Below are 17,148 nucleotides of genomic sequence, written 5' to 3'. Positions count from 1 at the left end.
AGAACTCTGCCGGTAAGGGTTTACCAGAGTGTATGATAGCATCCGATTACCAAGTCAATACCATCTGACCAAGACATGCTCCAAAAGCACGTACCACATGTAACCAATCACATTCCATAGATCCAAGCATGCCGAAAGTGTCCAACAAATAGTCTCTTCTATTAGTAACACTAGATCTTCTACCGGTAACCAAAACCTATCTGTCGGTAACCAAAACAGCTAGTGTTGACATAAATGACAAAACATCAATGCAACACATAATCAATTCATCCAATAATGCCAACAATCTCCCCCTTTGGCATTGATGGCAACACTAGATGTGAAAAACAACTAAGTACCAAGAAATGCCAAACAAGTCTCCCCCTGTGGAAGACAACCAACAATCTCTTGAATATCAATAACTCTTCCCTTGTGAATGATATTTCTGTAAAGTTCTGAAGAATTTTTTTTACATCACTATCTCTCCCCCTTTGACATCAATGCTAGAAATCTGACAAAATTATCAAAGCAATAATATAAACCTCTCTATCTCAAAGCTGACTACTCCCCCTAAGTAGTAGCACCACTCATTAGTGCCGGAATGAATAATATCTCTGATAATGCATGTCGGACTGATGACAAACTACATCAATCAAGTCTCTATTGAAGGGGTAGAAACCCCTAACCCATCTCTCAAATACTCAAATAATTCCTTAGACAACGGTTTAGTGAATATATCTGCAATCTGCTCTTTAGTGTTCACATAAACCAATTTGACTTCCTTTCTTTCTACCTTGTCCTTCAAAAAGTTATACTTTATTGATATATGCTTAGTCTTAGAGTGAAATATTGACATTTTAGACATGTCAATAGCTACAAAGTTATCACAGTAGATAACTATCAGTTCACTACAGTTTACCCTAATATCCTTCAGCATTTGCTTCATCCACAAGACTTGAATGCAATTCGTTGCTGCTGCAACATACTCAGCTTCTGCAGTAGATAAAGAAATGCATGACTATTTTTTGCTGATCCATGAAACCAATTTCTTTCCAAGAAAGAAAGCTCCACCAGAAGTGTTCTTCCTGTCATCAGTATCTCCTGCCCAATCTGAGTAAGTATATGCACATAAAGTGAAATCATCATTTTTAGAATACCATAAACCATATTATGTTGTTCCTTGCAAATACCAGAATATCCTCTTTATTGCATATTCATAATTTTCTTTAGAATTACTTTGATATCTTAAGACAATACTTACTGCATTCATAATATTTGGTCTAGTCTAAGTTAAATATAACAAACCACCAATCATAGACTTATACCTTGTCAGATTTACTGGTGTAGAAGTATCCTTGATAGATAATTTATCACTTGTCACCATAGGAGTACTTATTGGTTTGGAATTATCCATACTAAACTTCCTCAACAATTCCCTTACATACTTATTTTGACAGATAAAAATGCCTTTGTCAGTTTGATTAATTTGCAAACCTAAGAAAAATTTCATCTCACCAATCATGGACATTTCAAATTCATTCATCATATTGTTAGCAAATTCCATGCACAATTTATCTTCTCCTCCAAAAGTGATATCATCAACAAATACTTCAATAATCAGAATATCATTATCAGTGATCTTATAATATAAGTTACTATCAACACTGCCTTTAGTAAAACCAAGCTTCAAAATATATTTATCCAACCTTGCATACCAAGCTCTAGGAGCCTTTTTCAATCCATATAAAGCTTTCTTCAATTTGCAAACCATATCTTTATCATCTGCCAGTTAAAATCCATCATTAGCCTATCCTCTTTTACAAATTACTTTGTAAAAACATATTATGCCATATGCCAAAAATTGGGGGAGGATTGTGGGTTAAATCAAATGCCCATTGATTATTTGATGATGGCCCTTAAAATTCAGTATCCAAAGGCAAATCAGCTCTATTATTTTTCTAATTTCCTTAAGAACAAGCTCCATGAAGAGTTAATGTAGGCAAGTGATGAAAGAGAGCCTTTAAAGTTCAGGCATTATTCTTAATTGTGTCACCTTATTCTTTTTCAAAATAGAACAGATTGGGATGATGCTCTAGAAATAAAGAAGTTTGATCCCCAAATAGGTGAATGGTGGCGTGAGAAAATGGACCCAGGTGTGGGACAAAGGGTCCCCATATTCTAACTATAGGTCATTATGTGATCATGTTGTGGTAAAGGTTCTTGGCATGTGTGGGGTTAAATTGAATAGGCTCCCAATTGGCATTGTTAAAATTTTGAGAATAAAGAATGCTAGGGCGAAAAATGTAGAATACCCAAAGGGTGCATTTGCCCATAATTTTTGAGATTTATTCTTCTACTCAGATTGTACCATCATCAGGGTGTATGGGTGCCCACAATCACCTCATATTATTTTGATTATTGTCCCCCCAAGGTTGGCCTTCATTGAATTCATGCGGTAGCTAATGTGGATGGAAAAGGAGCTGGTAAGAATGGAGAAGGGGCAACATCTTCCTTGTTTAATTGTTTATGGAGGTTTCAATGTTGGGAGCAATGCCTTAGAAAAGGTGTGGAATTTCTTGTTGAGCACCTACTGCCTCCAAGTGAGCAACATGTGCAATTTTGATCTTGAGGGGTATATTAATGACTTGAGGCTCCATAAGTTTAAAGCAAAGGGCTACTCTCATCAATTTAATAAGAGAGAAGATCGAATAATGAATTTTGGTCTAGTTGAAGCTGCAGAGAGAAGGAAAAAATTGGAGTATCTCAAGAAGTTGAAATGAGAAAGAAGCAAGAAAGATCTCAATTTTCAAGGATTCTTCCCTAACATCCAAAACATTTTTTCTAGGATATATAAGATTAGGATGTTTAATGATATTGTTGCCAATGAGATGAAGAGGGTAGATGCAAGGCAACCTCAAGAAGAGGAATGCCCAATTGATGTTGAGCGATGTTGAGAAGCTCATGGAGGTTGGAGTGAAGGGCATATGGAAAATCCTCCAGTTGTTCCTAAAGAAAAGGGAAAGGAAATTTTTATTGAAGAATCCTCCTATGCTACCTCATCACAGCAAGCCACGCAAGTAGGCCAGAGTACAAAGGTGGTAAGAAAATTGAAAAGGGGAAAGCCACCATTTCTAATTTTGTTGAAGTCTTGGATGCACAAGAAAATCCAGGTGTTTGACCACCTTCCCCTCCTAGAGAAACATTCAAGGATGATGAGGCTACAAAGGTGCACCTTGACTTAGACAGGGCAATCATCAAGAGCAGCATCCCAGAGGAGGAATCAAATGATGAAAGGATAATTGAAGTCATGTAGTTTATGCCATATGACAATTTTGCAAATACTATAGAGTTCAAGGCATTTTGGCTCGGGAAGAAACTGAAGAGCCTATATGAGGATGAGATTGCTAATTTTGACAAGGATAACATTCAATGAACTCCTCAAGAGGCAAGGGAAATAGTGAGAGGCAACAGTATGATGCTAATCCCTAGTTCGGATTTAGAGAATTTTTTTGTACTGGATCAAGTAATGAGGGCAACAAGACCCAATATATGCACAAGAATTTGGGGAAAATGGGTTAGGATTTAACCCAAGTATAAGAACATTTGCAATTTGGGCAAAAGCCCCAAACACAGATAAACCAATTATTTTGCATGAGGTTGAATAGAAAGTGGGGGATGCTATCATAAGGACCCTGGCGGACACTACTATAGTAGAAGCTGCAACAATTTCAATGCATGTTGCACATTTTGCAAAGGTGGTAGTAGAAGAGGAAGAAAAGAAGCATGAGGAGCTAAAAAAGAAACATGTGATACTTTTTACAGACCAAGACCATAATAAATTATACATAGAAAATGCCAAGCTGAAAAAGGAAATTGTAGTAGAAGAATCCACAAAATTGACTAACCAACAACTTGAAGAGATGCAAAAGATGCAAGAAGAAATGCAAAAACTAAAAGAAGAATTAGAAAATAAGCATCTAGAAATAAAGAAGACTATAATTTCACAGGTTGCAAACAAAGTACTCTCCAAATTGGATGAGGTACATTCTTATTATTTGCATGTATTCTAGCTCAGAGCCCAATTGGGTGAATTTATTTCATTCTTTTAGCCTTTAAGGGTCACATGGTTTCCCAAAGCCACAATTCTTAAATAAATTCTTTTGGCAGTAAAGAATATGCCAAATGGTCCTCCAGCTGTAGGAATATTGTGGGAAAATTATAATCTAGTGATCGAGGAGTTGCCTCAAATTGAGGAAGAGGATAAAAATTGAAAGAAAAGTTATATTCTTTCAAAGGCCTATAGAAGGGAGACATTCCTTCAATTTTGACTAGAGAAGGGCAAATAAAAGATTTGGGTAGGTGGAAGATGGAATTCCAAGAATCCATGGATGTGGTCCTAGGAATGCTCATTGGAGATCCCAACAAGGAGGACTCATTTCACACCATTATTGATAGGATTCTTGATGTGGAATTTTTTTACCACAAATTCACTTTGGAAGAAGCAATTGTACCTATGAATAGGACCAAGGAGGCCATGAATAAGTTACATGTTTTGAAATCATTTACTTGGCTTACTGATGAAATAGATAACTGGCATCAAAAGTACTTCTCTCTAGAAGAGGATCAACCCGAGGAGGAGGATTAGTCAATGCCATGTTCCATTTTTGTATACCCTATAAGTTTTTGTGCAAGTTTCCATTGTTGAACAAGATGATAAGAGCACTCAAATTCCACGTACTAGCCCCCAATGCACCTGACATCTAGTGCCAAGGTCCAAATTTTGACTCTAATGGGTACTGCAGCAAATGACAACCCAATATCACACCTATCAAGCTTGCGGTTCTAGATTCTAGAAGATGCTTTCACAATCGCCCACATTTTAAGCCTCCAAGAAGATTGCATGCAATGCACAAGAATAGATGCCTTAGGGCATTTTTTTGGTCTTATACATGTGTCTTACTTGTTTTGAAGCTTGTTTTGCTCCCTTGTCTTATAAAAGGGAATTCAGGGCCAGTAAGATGGATTCTGAATTTTTTTGAAGTAGTTTGTATTAGGAGCTGAAAGTAAAAGAGAAGAGTTTTTCTCTGCATATTCCATTATGAACAGTTTTTCATGTGATGTATCATGTATATTTTGAAAATCAATAAAAAATAATTCTCAGTTTTCTCCATCTCTTGTGTGTGTGTTGTATGAATCATTGTATTAATGATACTATGATTCCTCTTATCTAATGGGGAATGTATGCTCTTGGTAATGGGTTTCATTTCAAGTAAATGGATTAAATTCTTTTATAAGGTCACTACATCATGTATATAGGAAGAGTGTGAGGAAATTTATGTTGGTTTTGATTAAACATTATATGAAAGTCATAAATGTTTGATATTGGGTTAGAATGCTAAGATTTCACATTGTTGTTCATGGTTTATTTGTAGTTTGACTCTGTTTCCCATAGGATAAGCAATGGTCATATCTTCACACTTTTTTCAGAATCAATCATTTATATACCATTTCATTTCTATTTGTAGGAGTAGTTTTAGTAAAGAAATAAATCCCAATGGTTGCATAGATGCTTATAAACTAAGGTTGTATCCAAAACCAGGAGTTTATCCATCTTTCCTTGGTATAATTTCATTGAGAAATCTACTTTAGTGTGCAATGTCTGAACATAAAAGTGTAATAGGTCATTAGGACATTGTAAGGGAGACCCACCTTGGTTTTGCAGAGCCAAAAGTGCAAAAAAGTTTAGTCTTGAGACTGAACCTTGTTCGTTGGCCAAATGCTTTTCTGAGTCTATTGATAAGTTAAGTGACTATTCCTTTAGGACTTAGAATATGTTGATTTGGGAACCAACAATTCCATTGGTTTCATAGGTGATGGAATTTAAATATAAACTACCCTAGGATCTAATCCAGTCTAAGGAACCTAATAGTTATTTTGTTTCCTTCACTTTGGACTCAATATTAGTTGTATGTTGTTTGCATATCTCTAACCTTACATTTAAAATCCTATTTTCAAGAGTGTTACTCTTTAATTGACATAATCTAAAAAAACATTTAGCTCTCATATGTGTCTAAATTGCTATCTTGGGAAGTTTCCCTATACTTTAGACCATTAATACTATTATTTAAAGAGCTTTATTTAGCTTATGTTTATATGGTGAAAATATACTTTTGGCATTCTTTTTCTTTGCCTCCGATTTGATTTACAATTACAGCTTGAGGCTAAGGGTAGGGTTGGGGTTTCTATCTTCTCTTTGGATATAGATTGAGACTCAAAAAGAACATCTGTAAGGTCAACTCTTATACCAAATCATGTTACATTACTTGGCCTTATCGACCTTTAGATTCTTTTTAAGAGAAACTCAACATGCCAATAGATGTAGGTGCTTCAAAAAGTAGATAATTCAAAATATACACCTCAATCTCAACAAGAATGAATTTTTTCCTATTTTGTATGCCAAAAATTATTCACAAAATCATTTGATCAAGCTCTTCCATCATCTAGATCTACACCTACAATGTATAAAAACATTAAAAAAAAATTGTTAATGTAAAACTACTGTAGGACTTCAACAATGATTAAGTAGCAAGGCATAATACCACATCTTAGGGATAAATCATCCTTAGTGAGTAGCCATCAAACTCATTATTATAGCTCATCTATCCATCAACCGAATGGTGTGATACTTGAAATGGGCCTGCACTATGTGTGCACTTGGAGTTACTAGGACTTCTACCAATCTAAATTGTTACTTCAATAAAATGATATGTTGAAAACAAGTATTGGGAAGAAAATAAAGCTTAATGAATGTTGAGTATAATATATTGATGAAAATATGATTGAAATGATATTTAATGAAATATTTTCTAGTAAACAAAAAGGAACCACTCTATTATGCCTTGGTTGTAGGAACAATCACACAATGAAATTCCTGTGGTTGTAGGAATAGTCAATCACTGGAACTACAACTACTAACTAAATGAAATCTATCTAGTAATAGAATGTATGGAACCCTCACCAAGTGGACCCCCTTGGGTGAGTCTCCTAATGTTTAACAACTCAAATACTCAAAACACCATGTCATCCATCACTACATTTGAACAAATAATGGTATTTATAGAAAAATATTATTTATTCAAAATAACTTGTATGCCTAGAAGAATAGGAGATTACATATATTCATTCTAACCTCCTTTGAATAAAAAGAGTTGATGAATTTATAGGAAAGGAAACTCTAACTAATCCTAATTACTTATCCACTCAACTCCCAACAACTAGGATGATGGCTTTTACTGAAAACATAAAAAATGGAAACAAAAAGTTTGTGTTTCAATAGGAGTCCACTCATTTAGACAAATCTAGCACAACCTTTCCTATATTTACTCTACCGGTGAACATGTAGAATAAATGTAGATTATGAGGTAAGTAACTACCTTTTAATAGAACTAGGATTCTCCATGGCTTGACCAAAAGGTCGATAGGTCGACTCCTTCCAAAGCTTACTACAAAAATGTTTGATAGTGCCGAAATAACTTCCCTCTTTAGACTCGATCTTCTCCTTAATGGATACATCCACAAAGGTTAACATACAAATATTATTGTCTATATAATATTACTCAAAATAAGGTCATTCACATCATTCATGCAATCATTAACATATATTCATATAGCATTCATTAACAGGCTTGGATATCATAAAAATTAAACAAGTTTATGATCAAAATAGACTTAAAACATAAAGTATCATGTCTTTTGGAAATAAAGGAATAGTCTTATCAACATAAAATTTTGAATAGAAAGAAATAAAAATGGGGCTCATCATCTCCCCCCACCTTGATCTTCCGCTTGTCCTTAAGTAGGAGTTAGTTGGTTCTATTGTCAAGCCTTTGTTCTAAAATCTCCTACATTTGTTTCTCCTACTATGTTGACAATGGGACGCCAATAAAATCCTTGATTCTTTGCCAGTATTTCCCATCTAGGATTCTCTACATCACGTTCATATGGCTTATATTCCTCTAATTTTGCAAAGGCCACCAAAGAATAGGTGGCTAGAAAATCAAAGGTATCCATTTTTCTTGTAATGCTCTTCCCAAATGCACATACTAATTTTCCCTCCCTAATGTTGCATGATAATTTTGTAGAGAATGAGTTCTCTTTGTTGGTATGGTTGTCATTGCACCAAAAGGTCAACTTGTCAATGCCCTCTATAACCACCAGACACATAGAATCCATAGGAGGTTGTTAAGCCATGTCGCAAACCCACCACTTGTGATGCAGGATCATCCTCAGTTCATAGCAATCTTGTATCAACCAAAAATATTTCCTTTCTATTTGTAGTTTCAACATTTCTTTCTGTGTGTGCTGAATTTGTCTCATCGAAACCTGTGGAGTTGGATTTTACTTGAAGACTTGATCATCTTCCTTATACCCAAACCATGGAGCATTTGGATCATTTTCCGACAAGTTATCGCTACTAGTTTCTGGGATAGTTTTTTGTTACTGGTTTCCAAGACAGTTTTCTATTACTGGTTGCCTAGACCTATTTGCATTGGTGATCTACCAGATCCCCTTCCATAACTTGTGGAGCCCTAAGCATTGATTTCAATGTTCCTTGGCATGTGGTCGACCTTTTCCCATGATCTACACTTTGTCCTTTGGATTTTCTGGAGGAATTTCTTTGGTGGAGGTCGACCTTGTTGGTTTTGCACTTTAGGTCTTGTTCTTTGGATTTTGATTCCTTTTTGGGCCAACCGGATCCCCTTGGATCATATAAATAATTTTAATAGAGAATTAGAATGTTATCAAGAAGTTAGACTGAGAATAGAAGATAGATCTTAAGATTTGAGGTCCCGGTTGTGACTTATTCTGTATTTTGAGCATGTTTTAGCAGGCTTGTGAGCCGGTTTCTGTAACCCAGTTGTTACTGGTTAGTTGTAATCAGTTTTCAAGATATAATTCAAGTTGTTCTGCATTTCCTCCATCATGTCCTTGTGTTTTCGTTGTGTTTACTCTTGCTGACCGGTCTAGACTGATCTCTTTGAGGTCCCTCCTAGCCGATGACTACTTCAACTTGCACTGCACAACACAAGGAGACCAAGGGCACACACCTTGAAACAATCCTCCCCAATGCAAGTGGGGTTTGAACCTGTGACCCAACTCTAATACCAATCGAAGGAACACAAATGGACCACTAAGAGGGGGGGATGAATTAGTGGTAACAAAAACTTGAACTTCCTAAAGAATTAAAACATTAAAACAAAGATCAAGATAATATAAGCAGAGATATCAAGCATATCCATGTACACTAGGAAAAAACATAACATGAGATATATATAAGGAAAACCCGTTGTGGGGCAAAAACCTCAGTGATAAAAGTTGCTAGAGTCTATTGCTCTAATCTTGCCTCACAAGTAAGAGTTTGATTACACATTTATGGGCACCAACCCAAAGGAGCACCAACCTGTTGGAATCAATGAACACTGAGAAGGGGGGTGAATCAGTGTTCTGCAATTTATTTGTTTTTAAAACTAATTCTTAAACCACCAGATGCAAAAGATAGAAACTATAATGGAGAAACCCAAAGCAAATAACCACACAACCATAACACTAGAATTTTTACGTGGAAACCTAGAAAGGAAAAAAAACACAGTGGGATTTGAACCCACAATATTATTATACTATGGATAGTAGTAGAACAATATTACGAATGGGGAATGCACTTGCATTCAAGCACATTGCCTAGAGCTCACTGCTTAAATACAAAACAAGGCTACAACCCCAAAGGACTCATTGTCCTAAAAATGAGATACAAAGGGTATTACAATGTTTGAACTGGTATATAACATCTTCAAATACCAAAAATCAGTTCTAGTTAAGCTCAAAATGATCTACTACTACTAATTTGAAAATCTGCTCTATTATGCTCTACTACCAAATACCAGATCATCAAAAATCAAGATGTGCATGTAAAACTATGCTCAATCACTCCCAAAATAATTCCTCACATATATATTCGCACCAAAATGATCACCCAAAACTATCTTTTATATCTGCACCACTGAAATAGATCTCCAACAGGGCGGCTTCATAAAAACCATATAACATGCAACTTGAAACATGTTTCACAAAGTTGGCTCAATATAATCACAAATCCAAATGCCAAACCTAAAACATATGATCACAAGCTTCACATGCAATGGCACAAACTCCTCAAACACAACACTAATCGCCGAAATTATCCCAACGAATTTGCAACACACATTACTCAAAAATAGCTCTACCCTAACTGAATTATCGGATACTGGAGCTCTAAAATTACACACAATTCAACATCAGATATCAAGATCATGAAGTACTCTGTCTCGAGCCTCGAACCAACTTCCCTAATCATCACAACCAAAAATACATCACCAAAATCAAGATATGCACCATGTTGTCATGCTCTACCGGTTACTGTGTTCCACCTTCCATACTTATGCCTTATGAACAATATGACTTCTGATAAACCAATTTTATGTACACCAGATAGGATCTACAAATTGAGTTGCCATCAATGATAACCCCTAAGCATCTATCATGCACTAATCATTACCAGATCAGTGTCTCTTGCCAATAATCTCCCCCTTTGGCATTGATAGCAACACTGTGAAAAATGAACTGAATATATAAGCTCCCCCTAGGAATTTACACCATTTTTCACTTTGCTCTCTCCCCCTTTGACAATAATGCCAAAGATAAATGATCTGCCAAAATTGATATACAAGGATATATACAACTGGTCACAAAAAATTGAATATGTCTACAAAAATTGTTTTGAGGGACAACATTATCCCATACCTTCTTTAAACTCTCCAAAATGCTTATCATCCCACTGAAAAGGTAGACATGCATTTCTACTCCTCCTCTATCTATCGAAACAAGCTTATTTAGTGCATCTTCAGCATACTGGATGCTACTCATCAATGAATCTATCTAGGTAGTATTAAGAATTCTCACCTAACACATTCTACCCAGAACTATGTCCTTTTCTTGATTTAAGCTCTTGATTTTGTTCAATACACTCAAAACTTGCTATGTGGAGTAGATTGTGGTGAGTATGACTGTGATATGCTTGCTAGTTGACCTTCACACTCCCTTATCTTATTGTCAATATCTATAGTGAACTTGGGAAAAATCAGACATGATGTGTATATATTACTTCCTTCATCAATTGCATCCTGAATACTTTTTAGTGCAATAAGTAGACTAACTCTATCATCTTCTATCATCTTCAAAAATTGCTTTAAATTCATTTCATTGAATTTATTCAAAACTTAAATATTCACAACCTTCTCCAAAGACTCAAAATGAGAACCAACAACACTTAACAAAACCTTGAGCTTACTAAAGGGATCAGATGTATCCGGTTTGAAAGATGGCATGATTTTTCACCAACATATCTCCTGCCAATGATATTAAATCTGTCTATAGAATGGGACTCAATAAAGTCCTCACTGGCTTTTTCTTGAGCTACAGTTGCCAATTGAAGTGTTTGAATGGGAGATAAGGAACTCAGGTCAATCAACCCTTGACCAAAATCATCTGAATCAATAGCAACTTGTTTCCCTTTTACAACATCAATGTCTCTTGCCATTGTTGCCAGAGCCTGATATGCCTTTTCCTTTCCTTTCTCCTTATTAGCAACCTCTCCACTCTCACCCTTTCCACCTTTCTCACCATCATTCGCATCCTTCTTCACATCCAATGTCTCCTTGGCTTCTTTTTTTGACACAATCTCTATAATGGGAGGTTCTTGTACAACATCACTAGAGGTATCATTTGCACCATCAACATTATTTCTTGGAGTTTGATCATTAGACTATCCTTTTGGAATGGCTTTCTCAGGTGACTAATCCATTTTCTTACCAGGGACAGTTGTATTTACTTCTGGAATATATGTGTTTTGAGTGGGTTCTTCTAGATTTACATAAACTCTCTGATCTATCAAAAACTTTCTCAAAATTGTTTCAGTCTCCTTTATCACTTCATATTTCTTCCCTACCATAAGCTTATTCACCCTTTTCTTGCTTTAGAATTTATCGTTGGCAAGCTTCAATAATTTGGTGACTTCATCTCTAGAAATTACAGAAGATAGATTTACTAGTACATATTCCTTTATTTTGTCATCTTCTAAACTAGCTATATGCCTTCTCGCATCCAAAATGTCATACAAACTTTTAGGAATCATAGACGAAAGTTCTAACAGTGCCTTACTATATACATCCATATATTTTACAATTACTTCTTTAACTTCCCTTTGATCTTTATCATCAAAATTTTCATAATATGTAGATACATTATTCAGGTTCCCATCCTTAAGAATTTCATTAGTTAACTCCTTCAAACTCAATGGGGGCACTATTTCAAATGTGCCTTCAATCTTACCATATTTTAGAGCAACATCAATCTCATATTTTTGCTTCTTACTTTCTCTGGCTTTTCTAGATGATTTAGGTTCTTCTCTTCTTTTCTTTGCTTGTTGAGCTCCACCGGATTGTGGTTTCTTTACCAATCTAGCATGGGTAGTTGTCTTTTCCACCCCTCTCACTACTTCATCAGATTTTGTCTCTTTGTCCTCAATAGTGGCAGCAACATATAGTCTTTGTAGTTTCTCCTTCTTCCTATTCTTCGCCCCACTAGTTGATGATGTAGATTATGATCTAGGTGGAGGAGTGGGCTTCTGCACACTAGAAGTAGGTACAAACTAAGACTGTCTTAGCTTGGTCTGCTTTAGAGAGGTGGCAGCAAGTTTAGTCTTCTTTGGCTTCACCATATCTTCCTCCTTCAGAATGTTCTATTCTCTTGCCCTTTGTATAGCCTCCTTGGTTAAACCCATCTATTCTGCTAACTCCTCTACCTCTTTCTTTACTTTCCTCTTCCTAGCAGGTCCAGTAAACTTTTTATGAAAATCAAGGTCTTTTTCTTTACAAGTACCAAACCTTTCTTCCTTATCATCTACCAGTTGACTCAACAAATATTGATCATATGCATCAAGAGTGGTAGCATCCACCTCATACCCCATGGGCATGATCCAGAGAGTTCTTGGCTCAACTACCTCCATATGACATTGATATTTATCAACCATAAAATAGAGTCTTCTTGTACTTCTCAACAATTTCTTAAGGAATCCTTTCCCTACTATGCATTGATGCTTGGAAGGATTTTAAGTATCCCCACAAGGCGCATTTCTGAGCAGCAATATCACCTAAACCTTGTAATCCTTCTTTAATATAAACTACCACTAGTTTGTCATAATGTCATTGAATCTTCCCAATAGCAAGAATCTCATTTAGGAAATATAGTGCCAAATAAATAATCAAAGAACCAAACTTGAATACATGTTTCTTGTCTTGCTTAATATTCTTTAGGTTGCTTAATAGATCACTGATTAGGACTAAATGAAGATCATTCCTCTTTCCTTCCTTTAACATCTCATAGGTTGCAAATATGGCCATGCTAGATATAGATTTCTTCCTGCTCGACTGATATACCTTGTATCCAATAACCATCGAGGCAAATCTAACATCGTGCTCTATGATATCATTGATAAATATTAGCTGACTATCAAACTAAGATCCGATAACCTTTGTTACCATTGTATTTTGAACTTTCCTCAATTTGGGGACCTCACTGGTTGCATGTAAACATGTAACCACTTCAATGTCTTGCTTGGTGATCTTATGAGGTCAGTCCAGCCATATGAATTCATTGTGGATTCAACTCAGAATGTATCAGACTCATTTGAGTTCGTCGAGCACCAAGAAATGAATAAATTGGATGCAACCCTTATCGTGCAATGCCTTGAATTTTGGCTTCAAATTTCCTAAACTATTTGTCATATGCTTGGCATAAAGTGAGAGCATTTCTGCATTCCCAAGCTCCTCCATGTTGCAATGGATATATGCCTTAATATATTCGTTGTGAAGTACACCATATGGAACAGAAGAAAATGCACCTTCTGGATCATTCTCAGTGGATTTGAATGAGTGCCTCTTGAACATGGGCCTTGTTCTCTTAGAAATTTTGACCACCAATGGAGTTGCAACACTAGATGAAGATACAAATGCCATTTCAAAATAAAAGTATGAACAAATAGCTTAGCAAACATAAAATACATTTTGATTCTCAACCGAGTGTAAGAAATTGTTGATCGATTGCTACAGGCTCGGATTAGGCTACTAAAACTCTTTCACTCTGTTGTTCTGCTCTTCTCTCTCATTCATATTGTGAAGAATGAACTATTGAAATTCCTTTTTATCTACTAAAAACCTAAATTCAAGTTGTAATAAATGCACAACCCTAATGACTTTTAGATACACTATTTTTCACCGATTCGCTCACCGAATTATTAAATCAATGTGAAATCTTTTGGATAACCTTTAGATATCTAATCTAGATCTTCTGCAACCTTCCATAACTAGTTATGGATCTTCGAAAGGGGGTTTATGGATCTACATGATAATCTTCCCCCCAAGGAAAAAATTCCCTAGTTACCAAATGAGGTTCCATCACCGGATTTAGGTGTGGAGCCATTTTGCACATTTGAATTTTCCTTTTTCACCCACATCATCTTATGTTTATCTTTGATCTCTTCTAGTTTTGCTTTTCCTTTTTCATCTGATTTGTTCTTGTTCACCAGAGCATTCTTGCTTCTGTAATATCTTGCAATATGATAGGGTTGGTTGCATGCATGACAAACAACATTTCTCTGCATAGGCCTGAAGTTCATTTGATTTGGTCTCATCCTGCATTGGTTAGATATATGTCCAGACATCCCACATGCATAGCATCTCTTATTTTGAAAATTATTTATCATTGTTCTGCACATGTTTGACTTATGATCAAAATTGTTGTATATGAAACATTGACCGGTAAAGGTAGAACCATTATTCATCATGTTGTTCATCATCACATTATTCATCTTACTTTTGCATTGATGTTCCATACAACCAAATTTGCCACCAACAAAGCATTTACCATTAAATTCATAGGCATTAGGTTGTCTTACCAAAGGTTTCTTGTCCTTCTTATGATTGCCTTGACCTGAACTAGAGGATTCTCCTTTCTCAAATCCAAGTCCTCGAGTATCTTTCCCATGTCTCTGACTTTCCACCATCTCATCCAATCGGACTGAACTAGCCTTGAATTTTTCTTTGTACTCATTCGCAGTATTCAACTCATCTCTCAGAATTATGATCTTCCTTTCAAGTTATTGTCCATCATTCTTTGTTTGCACCAACTCAAGCTTAAACTGACCATTCTCATATGTCAATCTATAGCATTCATCAGATCTGTCCCTCATTGAATGAGTTAGGGTTTCTTCATTCTTCTTTCGGTATTCAATCTCCTTTGTGAACTTCATCATAATAGATTGCATGTCATTCTTCAAAATTGCATTCTCCCTGGCCAGCTTCTCACATTTATCTATCTTATCTTGTAGGGCTTGATTTTCAACACTTTGTTCTTCTTCCTCCTTTAGCCTATCCATCAGCTCCTTTCTATTTTCTCTAGAAGTGTTCAATTGATCTTTCAATGTCTCAATGAAGTCTTTAGTTGCATTCAGATTTCTTTCTAGACTACTCTTTTCCTTCATCGCGTCATCAAGATCTTCAAGTGCCACAGAAAGTTGTTTTGCAAACTGAATTCCATTGATTCAATCTTCTGGATCTTCCTCAAGTTGTTGGCTACTTATAAGGAACTAGGATTTGATACCAATTGTTGGAATCAATGAACACTAAGAGGGAGGTGAATCAGTGCATTGCAATTGATTATTTTATTAAACTCATTCTTAAACTGCCAGATGCAAAAGATAGAAACTATAATGCAGAAACTCAAAGCAAATAACCACACAACCATAACACCAAAATTTTTACATGGAAACCCAGAAGGGAAAAACCACAATGGGATGTGAACCCACAATATTATTATACTATGGCCAATAGTAGAACAATATTACAAATGGGGAATGCACTTGCATTTAGACACATTTCCTAGAGTTGACTACTCAAATACAAAATAGGATTGCAATGCCAGAGGAATCATTGTCCTACAAATGAGATATAAAGGGTATTAAAATGTTTGAACTGATATATAACATCTACAAATGCTAGAAATCAATTCCGGTTAAGCTCAAAATTTTCCGTTGCTACTAATCTGAAAAATCTGCTATGCTCTACTTTGTTGTCAAATATCGTATCATTAAAACTCAAGATGTACATGTGAAATTGCACTCAATCACTCCCAAAATAATTCCTCACACATATATTTGCACCAAAATGATCATCCCAAACTATCTTATATATCCACACCACCGAAATAGATCTCCAACAAGTCGGCTATATAAAAACCGCATAACATGCAACATGAAACATGTTTCACAAAGTCGGCTCAATCCGATCACAAATCCAAATATCGGACCTAAAACATATGATCACAAGATTCACATGCAATGGAACAAACTCCTCAAATACAACACCAATCACTGAAATTATCCTGACAAATCTGTTACTCCAAAATAGCTCTGCCCTAACTAAATTATCGGATACCAGAGCTCTAAACTTGCATACAATTCAACACCAGATATCAGGATCATAAAGTAATTTGTCTCGATCCTTGAACCAAGTACCTTGATCACTACAACCAAAAATACATTACGAAAGTCAAGATATACACCATGTTCTCATGCTCTACTTGTTACTGTGTTCCACCTTCCAAACTTATGCCCTATAAACAATATGACTTACAGTAAACCAATTCTATGTACACTCGATAGGATCTGCAAACTAAGTTACCATTAATGACAACCCCTAAGCATCTATCATGCACTAATCATTACCGAAGTAGTGTCTCTTGCCAACACAACCCCCTATCTGAACACCCACTCAACTGACATACAATGAGTAAATATCCAAATACAGTTATGCACCTTGTTACAAATTATGTTTTGTAACTCAGTGTTTTCTACCCCTGAGAATGGCTCAACTCTTCTTTGCTCACAGGATTTATCCTCTACTCTCTGGTATTTGCTAAAAATCCATGCTTTGTGTCTCCTATTATCTTCTTATCTATGCACATAGCTCTCTATTTTTTACTCTGTATAGTCCTCTTTTTCTACCCCACTTTGTGTGTATT

The 17,148-nt window shown here is 35.8% G+C and overlaps 1 protein-coding gene across 1 annotated transcript in view; it reads right to left on the bottom strand.

Annotated features, from left to right (window-relative positions):
• Window positions 1-11,341: 11,341 nt before the first annotated feature.
• The window catches only part of LOC131865106 (uncharacterized), an 80,307-nt gene continuing 74,500 nt past the window's right edge, over window positions 11,342-17,148 (bottom strand). Inside the window, exons 3-4 of the mRNA XM_059215312.1 lie at window positions 12,104-12,638; window positions 11,342-11,836 (exon numbers count right to left, since the gene is read on the bottom strand). Coding sequence (XP_059071295.1) covers window positions 11,342-11,836; window positions 12,104-12,638 — 1,030 coding nt within the window. The remainder of the gene's footprint in view (window positions 11,837-12,103; window positions 12,639-17,148) is intronic.

This window comes from Cryptomeria japonica, chromosome 2 (assembly GCF_030272615.1).
Source record: "Cryptomeria japonica chromosome 2, Sugi_1.0, whole genome shotgun sequence".
Taxonomy (NCBI): domain Eukaryota; kingdom Viridiplantae; phylum Streptophyta; class Pinopsida; order Cupressales; family Cupressaceae; genus Cryptomeria; species Cryptomeria japonica.
The sequence above is the reverse complement of the archived record's forward strand: the minus strand, read 5'-3'. Positions and strand labels throughout refer to the sequence as shown.